The sequence below is a fragment of the Tursiops truncatus genome, chromosome 4 (genome assembly GCF_011762595.2).
Source record: "Tursiops truncatus isolate mTurTru1 chromosome 4, mTurTru1.mat.Y, whole genome shotgun sequence".
Classification (NCBI taxonomy): domain Eukaryota; kingdom Metazoa; phylum Chordata; class Mammalia; order Artiodactyla; family Delphinidae; genus Tursiops; species Tursiops truncatus.
Window position 1 is genome coordinate 69020777 of NC_047037.1, and position 16750 is coordinate 69037526.

Consider the following 16750-nt stretch of genomic DNA (forward strand, 5'->3'; position numbering starts at 1 on the left):
ACAGTGTCTGGCCCATAGTAGCAAGTCAACAAAATTTGCTAAATGAGTGAATCTCTGCCTATTTCCACATCAAATTCTTCCTGTTTTCACACACACTTTGTTCTATACCTGTGATCATTACAGTCCTTATCCGGGCTGAGATGAGCTCTTCCAGGGCAGGTTTTGTCTCTTCCTTCAGTCGATTCTCCAAGATCAGCAATCCCAGAAATATCAGGTCTGATTCTACCTGGTCCCTGGAAGTATATGGAGGATGGAACAGAAATCACACATTACAGTCTTTCTTACAGGAAGCAAAACAAAAACAAAGTCAGATATCTTCCTCTCAGAGTGGTCCCCACTCACTCGTTCACGCACCATTCCTGGGACACTGAATGTGTGCAGAAACTATCCAGAAAGAAAACAGGAGGGGGCACAAGGATATAGAGACTTTTGTTCTGACAGAACTGAAATGAAGAGAGGATGCTTATTAAGGATGAGATTAACTTTAATCTTTGTAGAGAATGAATTAAATGACCACAAAGCTGTCTTCCATCTTCTGTGGTGATTTTCATCACCATACCTGTTAACAGCCACCAGGGAGTTCTAGCTCTGGGAGAAAACACCATAAGTGAGGTGAGGCGCCTTCAAGATGGCGGAGGAGTAAGATGTGGAGAACAACTTCCACCCCACAAATAAATCAGAAATACATCTACATGTGGAACATCTACTACAGAACACCTACTGAACGCTGGCAGAAGACCTCAGACATCCCAAAAGCAAGAAACTCCCCACGTACATGGCCATGTGGCTGACAGGGTCTTGGTGCTCTGGCCGGGTATCAGGCTTGAGCCTCTAAGGTTGGAGAGCCGAGTTCAGGACATTGGTCCACCAGAGACCTCCTGGCCCCATGTAATATCAAACAGTGAAAGCTCTCCCAGAGATCTCCATCTCAACACTAAGACCCAGCTTCACTCAATGACCAGCAAGGTACAGTGCTGGACACCCTATGCCAAACAACTAGCAAGACAGGAACACAACCCCACCCATTAGCAGAGAAGCTGCCTAAAATCATAATAAGTTCACATACACCCCAAAACACACCACCAGACATGGTCCTGCCCACCAGAATGACAAGACCCAGCCTCATCCACCAGAACACAGGCACTAGTCCCCTCCACCATAAAGCCTACACAACCCACTGAACCAACCTTAGCTACTGGGAGCAGACACCAAAAACAACGGGAACTATAAACCTGCAACCTGAAAGAAGGAGACCCCAAACACAGTAAGTTAAGCAAAATGAGAAGACAGAGAAACACACAGCAGATGGAGGAGCAAGGCAAAAACCCACCAGACAAAACAAATGAAGAGGAAATAGGCAGTCTACCTGAAAAATAATTCAGAGTAATGATAGTAAAGTTGATCCCAAATCTTAGAAATAGAATGGAGAAAATACAAGAAACATTTAACAAGGACTTAGAACTAAAGAGCAAATAAACAATGATGAACAACACAATAAACGAAATAAAAAATTATCTAGAAGGAATGGATAGCAGAATAACTAGGGCAGAAGAACGATAAGTGACCTGGAAGATAAAATAGTGGAAATAACACAGAGCAGAATAAAGAAAAAAGAATGAAAAGAATTGAGGACAATCTCAGAGACCACTTCGACAACATTAAACACACCAACATTCAAATTATAGGGGTCCCAGAAGAAGAAGAGAAAAAGAAAGGGATGGAGAAAATATTTGAAGAGATTATAGTTGAAAACTTCCCCAATATGGGTAAGGAAATAGTCAATCAAGTCCAGGAAGGGCAGAGAGTCCCATACAGGATAAATCCAAGGAGAAACATGCCATGATACATATTAATCAAACTATCAAAAATTAAATACAAAGAAAAAATATTAAAAGCAGCAAGAGAAAGGCAACAATTAACATACAAGAAAATCCCCATAAGGTTAACAGCTGATCTTTTAGCAGAAACTCAGCAAGCCAGAAGGGGGTGGCAGGACATATTTAAAGTGATGAAAGGGAAAAACCTACAACCAAGATTATTCTACACAGCAATGATATCATTCAGATTTGAGGGAGAAAATAAAACCTTTACAGATAATCAAAAGCTGAGAATTCAGCACCACCAAACCAGCTTTACAACAAGTGCTAAAAAACTTCTCTAGGCAGAAACACAAAAGAAGGAAAAGACTTAAAATAACAAACCCAAAACAATTAAGAAAGTGGTAATAGGAAAATACATATCGATAACTACCTTAAATGTAAATGGATTAAATGCTCCAACCAAAAGACATAGACTGGCTGAATGGATACAAAAACAAGACCTGTACATATGCTGTCTACAAGAGACTGGCTTCAGACCTAGGGACACATACAGACTGAAAGTGAGGAGATGGAAAAAGGTATTCCATGCAAATGGAAATCAAAAGAAAGCTGGAGTAACAATTCTCATATCAGACAAAATAGGCTTTAAAATAAAGACTATTACAAGAGACAAAGAAGGACACTATATAATGATCAAGGGAGCAATCCAAGAAGAAGATATAACAATTGTAAATATGTATGCACCCAACATAGGAGAACCTCAATACATAACGCAAATGCTAACAGCCATAAAAGGGGAAATCGACAGTAACAAAATAATAGTAGGGGACTTAAACACCCCACCTTCACCATTGGACAGATCATCCAAAATTAAAATAAATAAGGAAACACAAGCTTTAAACGACACATTAGATGAGGTGGACTAATTGATATTTATAGGACATTCCATGCAAAAACAACAGAATACACTTTCTTCTCAAGTGCTCATGGAACATTCTCCAGGATAGATCCTATCTTCAGTCACAAATCAAGCTTTGGTAAATTTAAGGAAATTGAAATCATATCAAGTATCTTTTCTGCCCACAACGCTATGAGACTAGATATCAAGTACAGGAAAAAAATCTGTAAAAAATACAAACACATGGAGGCTAAACAATACACTACTAAATAACCAAGAGATCACTGAAGAAATCCAAGAGGAAATCAAAAAATACCTAGAAGCAAATGACAATTAAGACAGGATTACTCAAAACCTATGGGATGCAGCAAAAACAGTTGTAAGAGGGAAGTTTATGGCAATACAATCCTACCTAAAGAAACAAGAAACATCTCAACTAAACAACCTAACCCTACAGCTAAAGCAGTTAGAGAAAGAAGAACAAAAAAACCCCAAAGTTAGCAGAAGGAAAGAAATCATAAAGATCAGATCAGAAATAAATGAAAAAGAAATGAAGGAAACAGTAGCAAAGATCAATAAAACTAAAAGCTGGTTCTTTGAGAAGATAAACAAAATTGATAAACCATGAGCCAGACTCATCAAGAAAAAAAGGGACAAGACTCTAATCAACAGAATTAGAAATTAAAAAGGAGAAGTAACAACAGACATGCAGAAATACAAAGGCTCATGAGAGATTACTACAAGCAACTCTATGCCAATAAAATGCACAGCTTGGAAGAAATGTACAAATTCTTAGAAAAGCACAACCTTCCAAGACTGAATCAGGCAGAAATAGAAAATATAAACAGACCAATCACAAGCACTGAAATTGAGACTGTGATTAAAAATCTTCTAACAAACAAAAGCCCAGGACCAGATGGCATCACAGGCGAATTCTATCAAACATTTAGAGAAGAGCTAACACCTATCCTTCTCAAACTCTTCCAAAATATATCAGAAGGAGGAACACTCCCAAACTCATTCTACGAGGCCACCATCACCCAGATACCAAAACCAAAGATGCCACAAAGAAAGAAAACTACAGGCCAATATCACTGATGAACATACATGCAAAAATCATCAACAAAATACTAGCAAACAGAATCCAACAGTACACTAAAAGGATCATACACCATAATCAAGTGGGGTTTATCCCAGGAATGCAAGGATACTTCAAAATATACAAATCAATCAATGTGATACACCATATTAACAAATTGAAGGAGGAAAACCATTGATCATCTCAATAGATACAGAAAAACTTTTGACAAATTTCAAAACCAATTTATGATAAAACCCCTCAGAAAGTAGGCACAGAGGGAACTTACCTCAAAATAATAAAGGCCATATATGACAAACCACAGCCAACGTCGTTCTCAATGGTGAAAAACTGAAACCATTTCCACTAAGATCAGGAACAAGACAAGGTTGCTCATTCTCACCACTATTACTCAACATAGTTTTGGAAGTTTTAGGCACAGCAGTTAGGGAAGAAAAAGAAATAAAAGGAATCCAAATCAGAAAAGAAGTAAAACTGTGACTGTTTTCAGGTGACATGATACTATACATAGAGAATCCGAAAGATGCTACCAGAAAACTACCAGAGCTAATCAATGAATCTGGTAAAGTAGCAGGATACAAAACTGACACACAGACTTCCCTGGTGGCGCAGTGGTTGAGAGTCTGCCTGCCAATGCAGGGGAGATGGGTTCATGCCCCGGTCTGGGAAGATCCTACGTGTCGCAGAGCGGCTGGGCCCATGAGCCATGGCCGCTGAGCCTGCACGTCTGGAGCCTGTGCTCCGCAACGGGAGAGGCCACGACAGTGAGAGGCCCACGTACCACAAAAAAAGAAAAAACCAAAAAACTAATGCACAGAAATCTCTTGCATTCCTATACACTAATGATGAAATATCTGAAAGAGAAATTAAGGAAACACTCCCATGTACCCCTGCAACAAAAAGAAAAAAATACCTAGGTATAAACCTACCTAAGGAGACAAAAGACCTGTATGCCGAAAACTATAAGACACTGATGAAAGAAATTAAAGACTATACAAACAGATGGCGAGATATACCATGTTCTTGGATTGGAAGAATGAACATTGGGAAAATGACTATACTACCCAAAGCAATCTACAGATTCAATGCAATCCCTATCAAATTACCAATAGCATTTTTCACAGAACTAGAACAAAAAATTTCACAATTTGTATGGAATCACAACAGACCCCGAATAGCCAAAGCAATCTTGAGAAAGAAAAAAGGAGCTGGAGGAATCAGGCTCCCTGATTTCACACTGTACTACAAAGCTACAATAATCAAGGCAGTATGGTACTGGCACAAAAACAGAAATGTAGATCAATGGAACAGGATAGAAAGCCCAGAGATACACCCATGCACATTTGGTCACCTTATCTTTGATAAAGGAGGCAAGAATATACATGGAGAAATGACAGCCTCTTCAATAAGTGGTGCTGGGAAAACTGGACAGCTACATGTAAAATCATGAAATTACAACACTTCCTAACACCATACACAAAAATAAACTGAAAATGGATTAAAGGCCTAAATGTAAGGCCAGACACTATAAAAGTCTTAGAGGAAAACACTCTAGAGGAGAACACTTAGAGGCAGAACACTCCATGACATAAAACACAGCAAGATCCTTTTGGACCCACCTCCTAGAGAAATGGAAATAAAAACAAAAATAAACAAAGGGACATAGTGAAACTTAAAAGCTTTTGCACAGCAAAGGAAACCATAAACTAGATGAAAAGACAACCGTCAGAATCGGAGAAAATATTTGCAAATGATGCAACTGACAAAGGATTAATCTCCAAAATATACAAGCAGCTCATGCAGCTCAATATCAAAAAAAAAAAAAACACAACCCAATCCAAAAATGGGCAGAAGACCTAAATAGACTTTTCTCCAAAGAATATATAGAGATTGCCAGCAAACACACAAAAGGATGCTCAACATCGCTAATCATTAGAGAAATGCAAATCAAAACTACAATGAGGTATCACCTCACACCGGTCAGAATGGCCATCATCAAAAAATCTACAAACAATAAATGCTGGAGAGGGTGTGGAGAAAAGGGAACCCTCTTGCGCTCTTGGTGGGAATGTAAATTGATACAGCCACTATGGAGAACAGTATGGAGGTTTGTCAAAAAACTAAAAATAGAACTACCATATGACCCATTACTGGGCATATACCCTGAGAAAACCATAATTCAAAAAGAGTCATGTACCACAAAGTTCATTGCAGCTCTATTTACAATAGCCAGGACATGGAAGCAACCTAAGTGTCCATCGACAGATGAATGGATAAAGAAGATGTGGCACATATATACAATAGAATATTACTCAGCCATAAAAAGAAACGAAATTGAGCCATTTGTAATGAGGTGGATAGACCTAGAGTCTGTCATACAGAGTGAAGTAAGTCAGCAAGAGAAAGACAAATACCGTATGCTAACACATATATATGGAATTTAAGAAAAAAAATGTCATGAAGAACCTAGGGGTAAGACAGGAATAAAGACACAGACCTACTAGAGAACGGACTTGAGGATATGGGGAGGGGGAAGGGTGAGCTGTGACAAAGCAAGAGAGAGGCATGGACATATATACACTACCAAACATAAGGTAGATAGCTAGTGGGAAGCAGCCACATAGCACAGGGAGATCAGCTCGGTGCTTTGTGACCACCTGGAAGGGTGGGATGGGGAGGGTGGGAAGGAGGGAGATGCAAGAGGGAAGAGATATGGGAACATTTGTATATGTATAACTGATTCACTTTGTTATAAAGCAAAAACTAACACATCATTGTAAAGCAATTATACCCCAATAAAGATGTTAAAAAAAATAAAATAAAAAATAATAAAATCCCAAAATAGCTAATTAATTACCAAAAATAATTTAAAACCAAACTTATATTTGGTTCAAAATGGGGGCATGACCACAATTTCAAACCCTCTGAAACATGGGCTGTATTCGTATATCTGTCTTCACAAAGCTGTACAATCACATCATACTTTACCATTTATACAGCTATTTCTCATCAGTTCTCCCAGTCAGTGTTTACATCAGCTTTGTGATTTAGGCAGGGCAGGGATGACTATATCCCCATTTACTAAGTTCAGAGGCATTTCAGGCACACAAATTCAGTAAGCTGTGTTGCTGGGTCCACTGCCCAGTCTGGTGCGTCTTCCCGCGAAACCATTCTGCTTTATCAAAACTCCCCCCACCCCATTTACCTCATCAAGGCAGTGGTATGATGGTCCATTTCCAGCTTTTTGTAGGCCAGTCCTATGACCCGGAAGCCCTGTGTCGTGTAAATCTGAAGTTCACTAACAAAACTAGTTGGTACTGTTCAGAAAATAACACAAGATTAGTATGCAATATGAACTCAGCTAGAACTGGGAGAGAAATTCTTTACAAAGAGATCCAACTCTTGCCCAAGAAAACACACCTCTAAAAATGTACACAAACAAGTCAGTGGGAATGTTAAATATTACTACATTGTCACGATTGACCTCTTGGGATCCAGTGAAGCAGAAATGAAAAGGAAGCATTCAAAAAACAAAAAGAAGAAGAAGAATGGGAAAAGTGTATGATTCTTTTTTTCTCCAGTTTAACCATCAAATATTTATTGAGTCTACTATGGGTCAGGAATTAGCTATGCAGAGATTGCACTGCAATTGCCACCCTGAGGATCTTTGTCTAGTAGGGTAACAGCCAGTAGACTAACAATACAATCGAATGAGATCCTTGCTATGATCCAGGCAGTTACAGCATGCTACGGAAACACTTGGTGCATCTATCAGACAGGGAGGATGCGATTAGATGGAGAAGGGAAAGGGCATTTTGGCTGAGGGAGCATCATGTGCTCAGGCACAGGGCCATGAGACAGCAAACCTTGATAGTTCATCTCAGGGGGAGCACAGGATGTGAAGATAGGAGTGGTAAGGAAACTCTGGGAAGTTTGATAGGAGTCAGATCATGAAGGCCTTAGATATGATCCTAAAGGAGATTATCCTGGAGTCTATGAGAAGCAATCCAAGAATGAAAGCAGGAATGTGCTAACATAATTATACTGTGTGACAGAAAAAACAATCCGGTCACAGTGTGAAGAGTAGGGGACACTGTGGGGCAGGGAACAAATTCACCAACTATGAAGTGATCCAGTGGAGGGATGATGAGGGCCTGAGGTGATGGAGTGACAGGGCCATGGATTAGCAATTGACAAGACAGAGGCACTGAGGGAGAGAGAGGAATCCAGGAAGAATCCTAAACTGGGATGGGGGAGTAGTACCTTCATTCACTAAGATGGGAAATAGAGAGAGTGAGAAAGATAAGCTTGGTTTTGGTACCGAGTTTGAGATGCCAGTGAGTCATCCAATTGGTGATGGCCAGTGGGCAATTGGATTCACTGATCAAATGCTGAGGGGACATATGTGGGTTGGAAATACAGATTTGCCCATTGTAATATAAGTCTGTCCACTTACCTGTCTCAGGTTGGCAAAAGCTGGCCACCCTCTCTGGTGCACCTTTCATGAACGCCAGCCAGTCACCCCCCATCTCTTGGACAATGACTGTCATCCTCTGCAGCGCTGATGAGAATGGAAACTGATGCAGGATTGCGATTCCTTCCACTGGGACCTGGGTGAGGGATGGGGAATGGAGAGGGACACACCACATGGCTTCTAGCTATTGGAAATTAATTACTCCTTTTCCAATCCTTAGCTTAGCAAATAAGGGAAACAAGGTCTCACCAATTTTCACATGTGGAATTCAAAGAGACACATCTCTGAGCTTTCAAAATTGTGGGCCTGCCAGGACTTTCCTTCTGAGTTGGGTTTTGTGGAGTGGAGAGCAGGCAAGGCTTACCTGGCTGGCTGTTTTGCAGGGCTTAACAACCATGGTGCATGCTGGTGCTCCCTTGATGTGGAAATCATGCCCGGAAACCACCATTTCCTATTTCAAACAGGATGTTTCATTGTAGAGATTTCTTTCTTGTTCATCCACTAATACTGTGCTCAAACCCTTCCCTTGAGAAAATCTCAAGCTGTCTCAATATTTTCTCCTCCCTCAGCTACACGGAGGTGAGCCAGACTAAATTCGCCACACACAAAAATAATGCATCGGAAATGCTAGGAACTTGAAGGGCAGACACTTCTGAATTATTCATGCAATTTCTCCTGCTTTCTCTGCTGGAAGGTGCTGCATAAAGGCTCATTCTCCATTTCTGAAGGGCTTAACTTGAAAACACTGAGCGTGAATAGCTCGCACCTTTCTGCCTTTTTTCTCCTGGTTCACTCTCCTGCTCTTCCCTCTCTGTCTAATTTGGATTGATGATGCCCACGGTACAGCAGGGCAGGGACTGTGACGTATGTGGTTAATGTTCAGTAAACACTCGGGAATTGCTATAATACAGACCCTAAATTATAGTCAGAGGAACCTTTTACTCAAAGATGCCAAAATGCTTTATAATCATCTCATTGAGTGGCAGAAAAAAATCTCAGAGAAGAAATTATAATCCCTACTTAAAGGTACAGAAACAGTAACCCAAGAAGGATGGAGAAAGTTACATCAGACTGCTACAGAACCATGCCCTGTGAGTGATGAAAGGGACCCTAAAGATTGTCTCCTTCAGTGGGGCTCACACATGTATCACAGGGGCCTGGAGCTGAACCAGGCTATACGGGGGGGAGGCGGGCTTGTAGCTAAGTAGGTGGGGATGTGTGTTCCCTAAGCTGTGCTTTTACTCCCCATTTTGCTATCTCAACCAGAGTAACCCAACGATTTGTTTTGTGTAGGATGCTTTTGAATAAAATTTCCTTTTAAGAAAAGATTCCAGCTTTTTTGTTTTCTTTTAGGTGAACATTGCTGGTCTAATTCAATCCCCTCATTTTAAAGTTATGGAAAACCCCAACAGGAGAGATGACCTCACGAGGTGAAGGAGTCAATCAGAACAGAGTCAAGACTAGAACCGGGAGAGCCGGATTCCTCCTCCTGAACAAGGCCATTTGATCTGAAATCTACTTCAGAGTCTCAACAAAATCCCTCATGGTTTTCCTTTTCATTGTCTAGTCTTAGAGACAAAATTAATACTAAAGTAGTAGGAATAAAACTCCTGGTAACAACGAATTATCCTAAGCACTGGGGACAGTGATGTTTCCTAATCCCCATGTTCTAGATAACTCTGAAACCAGACATGGCTCATACTACAGCTGGAAAGGGTTAGAAAATAATTATATAATAATTATACTAATACTATTGAGCTGGTAATATATTCCAGGCACAGCACCAGGGATTTTTTTTAATGCGTCCTTCCACTTAATCCTCGCAATAACCCTAATATGGAAATACACTGTACAGAGGAGAAAACTGGGGCTCGGATGAGTTTGCCCCTCACTGCCATATGTACTCCATATTGGAGACCTCACATTTTTATGAGTATTGAATAGCTATGATAACACCTGGCTTGGTCTGGCATTGAAGAAGCTTCTTAGAATCTTTGCAGAACAGAAGCTTACCCAGGTAGTAGCTTCAAACATTTTGAGGTCCAGTGGGTCTCCATGGATGGTCCCATCCAGGAGGATCAGAGAATGGCAGCTGGCCATGGCTGCATACAGTGGGCCCCAGGGCAGAACCTTGCCCGAGGCAAAGCTGTGGACTTCCTGGAAGCTAAAGGAGAAAAGGGAAAGGGCTTTAGTCTATTTCTGCAGGCCAGAATGGAGCTTCTGGAGGTGACCATCCTTTTAAAAAATAAGTTGATATACTTTGTCACATTACACATCTACACTCTAATCTCCCCAAATGAATAGTGCTTCCTTCATCCATCATCCTTACATAAGTTCAATGAGTATGAGAAAAAGTCCTGAGGTTCTCTCAAGCTCTTTCTTCCCTCTTTTCCTTCACGTCTCTCTGGCACTGACTTAAATCCAGAGGTATAGAAAGAGCTAGAAGTATCACCCTTAGTTCTAAGTGCGTCCACTCCCACCTGAGCTTCCAGACCACTTTATCTCTTATGCTGTGAGACAGAACAGGCTAGCTCATACTATAGCTACTTGTGTATATCTGTGTATCTCCTTCAATCTATTCTTCAGGGCAGGGCTGTCTCTTCCATATTTCTCTCTCCAACATATCTGATGTTTGGCCCACAGCAGACAGTCAACAAATTTAAGAGCAAATAAATGAATGAGTTGGTTACTGGAAATCTGAAAGACCATAATGGTAAAGAAATGAATTTTTTTTTTTTTTTTTTTTGCGGTACGCAGGCCTCTCACTGTCGTGGCCTCTCCCGTTGCTGAGCACAGGCTCCGGACGTGCAGGCTCAGTGGCCATGGCTCACGGGCCCAGCCGCTCCGCGGCATGTGGGATCTTCCCGGACTGGGGCACGAACCCATGTCCCCTGCATCGGCAGGCGGACTCTCAACCGCTGAGCCACCAGGGAAGCCCCAAGAAATGAAATTTTTAAAAGACATTTTGAAAAGGACACGGCATTCTCCTCTTCCACCCCGGCATCTAGGATCTATATTGCAGCCATCATCACCATTGCTTTCTGTAGAAAGTCCCCTCATCTAAAATCTACCGAGATACAACTCAAACATCATATGCAGGGTTCTTTTACTAACTCAGAGTTGAAGTCATCAAGTTTGGCACTGGGCCTACAAAAGGATGTCCTCTGGACCTTATTGGTCAGTCCCTTCTTACATGTTTAGCACAGTAAGTGGTTCACAAGGCAGGCCATACTATTTGGTGGACCCTGAGCGGCTGAAGGTGCTTCCTGGATTAAGGCCAAATCTGATTCTTGGAGCCAGTCAGAATCTACTTGTTCCTCCTCCTCCACATGTCAACTTCCTTCAGATCTGTGGCCAGCTTGGCTGTACCCCCTTTAATACTCCCTTCCTCTGGGATTACACAGGAACCTCTAGCTGTGCTTTCAATGTGCAGTTTCCAGACCTCTGACCTTCCTAGTTACTGTTTCTTGAAAGAATTTGTAATTTTTACTATTTACCATAGTTTGTCTTAAAACACAGTCTCCAGGATCAGACTATTATCTCTCATGATATGGACCCTGCCTTTCCTTCGGTTGCTCTAGCGTTTTGTTCCTGAAAGCATGTACATCGGAATGTTAACTCGTAATTCAGCCACATTTCTTCCTGGTTTCCCCATTCAAGCTTCCTTAAGAGCTCAAAAACCTCTCCACGGAGCCTGTTGATCATATCATTATATATTGAAAGATCAAGTTATCTCAGTGGTTACAATATGTCTCTGGTATTTTAGTAAACATCTAAAAGGAAGCAGTCACCATCAGTGATTAATACAGATTCTCAAGCTCACGCTGTAAAGCAAACACAGATCAGGAAAAAAGAATCTTATCTTTAAGATGGCACACAAACTGTCTTCCGTATGTAATTCTGAATACACAGTTCTGAGTTTGGGAGGATCGGGCCAGACCCTGGTTTGCACAAAAATAAATAGAACCCTCTGTCATCCCTGACCTTGAACTATTATTTGAATGTTTATGACTTATCAAGACCAGGTAGCTCAGGTAGACTTCCAATGACTTTGAAGTACCTGGCACATTAGGCAGGCCCTCTTTGGAAAAGATAAGAATTATTAGAAATGAGCTTACAGTTTACAATAAGATATTTAACAGCGACTAAGTCAGGTGCTGACTTCTTGCTTAGAATTTAATCTGTTTTCTCTTATTCTATCAGTTAAATTTGTCAATTAAAAAAACTTTGGGGGAATTCCCTGGTGGTCCAGTGGTTAAAAATCCGCCTTCCAATGCAAGGGACGTGGGTTCAATCCCTGGTCAGGGAACTAAGATCCCACATGCCGTGGGGCAGCTAAGACTGAGTGCCGCAACTACTGAGCCCGTGAGCTCTAGAGCCCATGTGCCACAACTAGAGAGCCCACATGCTGGAACTACTGAGCCTGCGCACCACAGTTAGAGAGAAGCCTGCACATCACAACGAAGAGCCCATGTGCCGTGACTAGACCTGATGCAGCCAAATAAATAAATAAATACTTAAAAAAAATTTTTTTAAAAAGGTTTAATTGCTCTTTTAGTCATTTAGAGCCAACTTTAACCTTTTTGAAGGAGGGAAAGGAGGGAGGGGGTAGGAGAGTGACAGGTTGGATTAATCTATCAATAATCTAAATAGTATATCAATTATTTTTATTTAAATTTGACAAGTCACTTTTAGAAACAGAAAGTTTTAAAAGTTTTGTGAATAAGAGGATGTCAATTCAATAAGGAGAAGAGCATTCAAAAGATGGAACATATTAAGTTCACTTTAAATAAACAAACATTTATTGTGAATCTACTATGTGTGCCTCCTATAGTGCTATATGGCATTAGGCACACAAATATAAATAAGAAAAAGACTGCTCTCTGAATGCTCACATATTTGAATAAATGCATATATTTTTTATAGACACTGAAACAGGAAAATACTAAAAACAAGAAGACCAGGTATATATCCAAATCTATTTTCAAGAGAAAATGAAAAGAACTTTAGAAAGTTACCACTTGTAACAGCCTCCTTCTATAGACTAAAATGGTTAGAAGCACCAGGATTAATTTTTCAACTCCAGAAATGGACTTGTTTATAAATAATACATTAATATGAAAATGTGTTAAACATATATAATTAAAACATTTTATGGATAAATCATATGTCATTTGCATAATGCAGAAGAATCATGAGGTACCTTTTATGTATAAGATGCTTTGTGATTTAGGTTGCAAGTATGAGAGGGAAATATTTTCATTAAAAAAACAAAACCTGCTGGCTTTCCGAATAAAGTCGTATTCCTTTGCCTCAAAAAAAACAAAAAACAAAACCTGAGCTCATGCAGCTCAATATCTAAAAAACAAACAACCCCACCAAAAAATGGGAGGAAGAGCTAAGCAGACATTTCTCCAAAAAAGACGTACAGATGGCTAAGTGGCACATGAAAAGACGCTCAACATCACTAATTATTAGAGAAATGCAAATCAAAGCTACAATGAGGTATCACCTCACACCGGTTAGAATGGCCATCATCAAAAAATCTACAAACAATAAATGCTGGAGAAGGTGTGGAGAAAATGGAACTCTCCTACCCTGTTGCTGCGGATGTAAATTGATACAGTCACTACGGAGAACAGTATGGAGATTCCTTAAAAAACTAAAAATAGAGCTACCATATAATCCAGCAATCCCATTCCTGGGCATATATCTGGAGAAAACCATAATTCGAAAAGACACATGCACCCCAATGTTCATTGCAGCACTATTTGCAATAGCCAGGTCATGGAAGCAACCTAAATGCCCATCGACAGATGAATGGATAAAGAAGAAGTGGTACATATATACGATGGAATATTATTCAGCCATAAAAAGGAACGAAATTGGGTCATTTGTAGGGATGTGGATGGATCTAGAGACTGTCATACAGAGTGAAGTAAGTCAGAAAGAAAAAAACAAATATCGTATGTTAACGCATATATGTGGAACCTAGAAATATGGTACAGATGAACTGGTTTGCAAGGCAGAAATTGAGACACAAATGCAGAGAACAAACGTATGGACACCAAGGGGGGAAAGTGGCAGGGGGTGGGGTGGTGGCGTGATGAATTGGGCGATTGGGATTGACATGCATATACTGATGTGTATAAAATGGATGACTAATAAGGACCTGCTGTATAAAAAAATAAATAAAATGAAATTCAAAAGCAAAAAAAAAAAAAAGACAAAAAAATTAATTTAAAAAAACCTGAAATCACCTATACCTCAATTTAAAAAAAAAAACCCTCAAAACCTGAACTTGTCATATGTTCGTGTTCTGATAAGGCTGGAAGTTGCAGTGGGGAGAAAAAGCAGGCAGAGAAGCAAACTCAAACAAGAGAGCCCCAGCAGAGGGACATGGAAATCTTTACCACGTTAAGTTGTAAACTGCCAAAACGGAGTCCATTCTGGCCAGAAAAGAGGAGTTTCTGGCAGCCAGAAAGTAGTGTTGCCAGAACTAGAATACCAAGGAAAACGAAGTACACTAGCTGTGGTTCCACAGATGTTCCTCGTTCTGAAATTCAGTGTCTACAAGTCAGGGCAGTGTTCCTCCTAGCACATGGAAAAGCTTCAGTTTGTACAAGAAATGTTACCTCCTTGAAGGACAGTGTCTTGGTACTGTCCAAATGACACACACTGGCCCTGAACTAATATGCTGACAGCAAATCACATTTTAGCAAAGATTTAAATGCAGTGTCAAGACTTGCCCTTCATCTCCTTGGTTCTGTGAGTGTCCCGGGGCTGGGACTGGGGTGGAGGAAATATGCACGTTTTAGTGAGCTTTGGAAGTAGTCAAGAAGAGAAATTAAATGAAGATACTCTGGCAACTACTGCTCACCAAAGCCAGTGCCAAAATCTTTCCATTATTAGTATTCAGGAAGAAAAACAAAGAGTTCTGGGAAAAGAGAAATGACAATGCATTTGGTCCCAAGTACTCACCCACTCCTATCACAGGGCACGACTCCCCAGAGATCCAAGCCATCCCTTGTTAAGGTACCTGTCTAAACAGAAACAAGAGCTCGGTTGACTCTGAAGATGCAGCAGCCCCACACTGACACTGATAAGCTATGTTTTAACAGGAAAATATATGTCACAACACATGATCAAGATCAGCTCTTCAAGGAAGGACACAATAAGGTGGGTATCCGGAGTCCTGGGTGGAAGATTTGATGAACTCACAGCAGTTGTGTGACAAGCTGGCACTTAATCTCTTTGAACTTTAGTGTTCTCAGCAATAAAGGGAAGAAAACGGTACCTGCCTTACATATTTCAGAGGCTTGTTTCGAGAACTTAACAGAAGACTGAATGGATGGGAGAGTCCTTGGTAAGCCTGCTTTTAAGAGCTATAAAATGGGTGAGTCTCCACAGATAAAGAGAACAGCCTCGTGGTTGCCAAGGATGGGGGCAGTGACGGAGGGATGGATTGGGAGTTTGGGATTAACAGATGCAAACTATTATATATAGGATGGATAAAAAACAGGGTCCTACTGTATAGCACAGGGAAATATATTCAGTATCCTGTGATAAACCATAATGGAAAAGAATAAGGAAAAGAATATATATATGTATAGCTGAGTCACTTTGCTGTGCAGCAGAAACTAAACACAACATTGTAAATCAACTATACTTCAATACAATTTTTTAAAAATGGGTGAGTCCCAGCACTTATAGCAAAGGTTAAAAGTATGTCATCAGAAACAAGTAATGGAAGTAGAATTTTTCACTGTTCTAAAGAAATATTATAGTTTGCTATTTGACATCTATTTGGTAAAAAGGGGTTTGTTGGTATTTCTCTCAGCGCGGTGATGAAGAGCTTGGACTGGGCTAAAACACCAGCTGTGTGACCTGCGCCAATTATTTAATCCCCCTAAACATCAGAGCCCTTATCAGTAACATGGTCATAATCATATAGGGTTGTTTTTAAAAATTAAATGAGATACTACAAAGTGCTTAATGTCTGGCATAGAGTAAGAGCTGAGAATAATGATAATTGCTCATAATTATTACTTAATTTTTTATTCAAATTCATATCACAATTATCTTTCCCACCCCCTGTTTCGTTTTCCAAGTCCAAGGATAACATGATCCTAGAACCAGAACATCTTTTCTTATGATGCTAGTTTGATCACAAAATAATATTGAGATGGTGGCAACAGCCATATTAACCTTCTGTTCTCGGTAGATCTCTCTGATATTCAAGTAATTATAAAATACAAGTAATTATAAAGTAATTACAAGTAATTATAAAATACAGCTCTGATCCCATTAATTCTCTGCTTTCAAAAACCTTCACTGTACCGTTTAATGGGTACTGAGTTTCCGTTTGGGAAGAGGGAAGAAGCTCTGGAGATGGATAGTGGTGATGGTTGCACAGAAATGTGAATACACTTAAAGCCACATAAAAATGGTTAAAACGG

The 16750-nt window shown here is 40.2% G+C and overlaps 1 protein-coding gene across 1 annotated transcript in view; it reads right to left on the reverse strand.

Annotated features, from left to right (window-relative positions):
- Positions 1-16750, reverse strand: part of ATP13A4 (ATPase 13A4) — a 145038-nt gene that overhangs the window by 29316 nt on the left and 98972 nt on the right. Inside the window, exons 13-18 of the mRNA XM_019923232.2 lie at positions 15273-15334; positions 10305-10455; positions 8656-8742; positions 8274-8427; positions 7023-7134; positions 109-233 (exon numbers count right to left, since the gene is read on the reverse strand). Of these exons, the coding sequence (XP_019778791.2) occupies positions 109-233; positions 7023-7134; positions 8274-8427; positions 8656-8742; positions 10305-10455; positions 15273-15334 (691 nt within the window). The remainder of the gene's footprint in view (positions 1-108; positions 234-7022; positions 7135-8273; positions 8428-8655; positions 8743-10304; positions 10456-15272; positions 15335-16750) is intronic.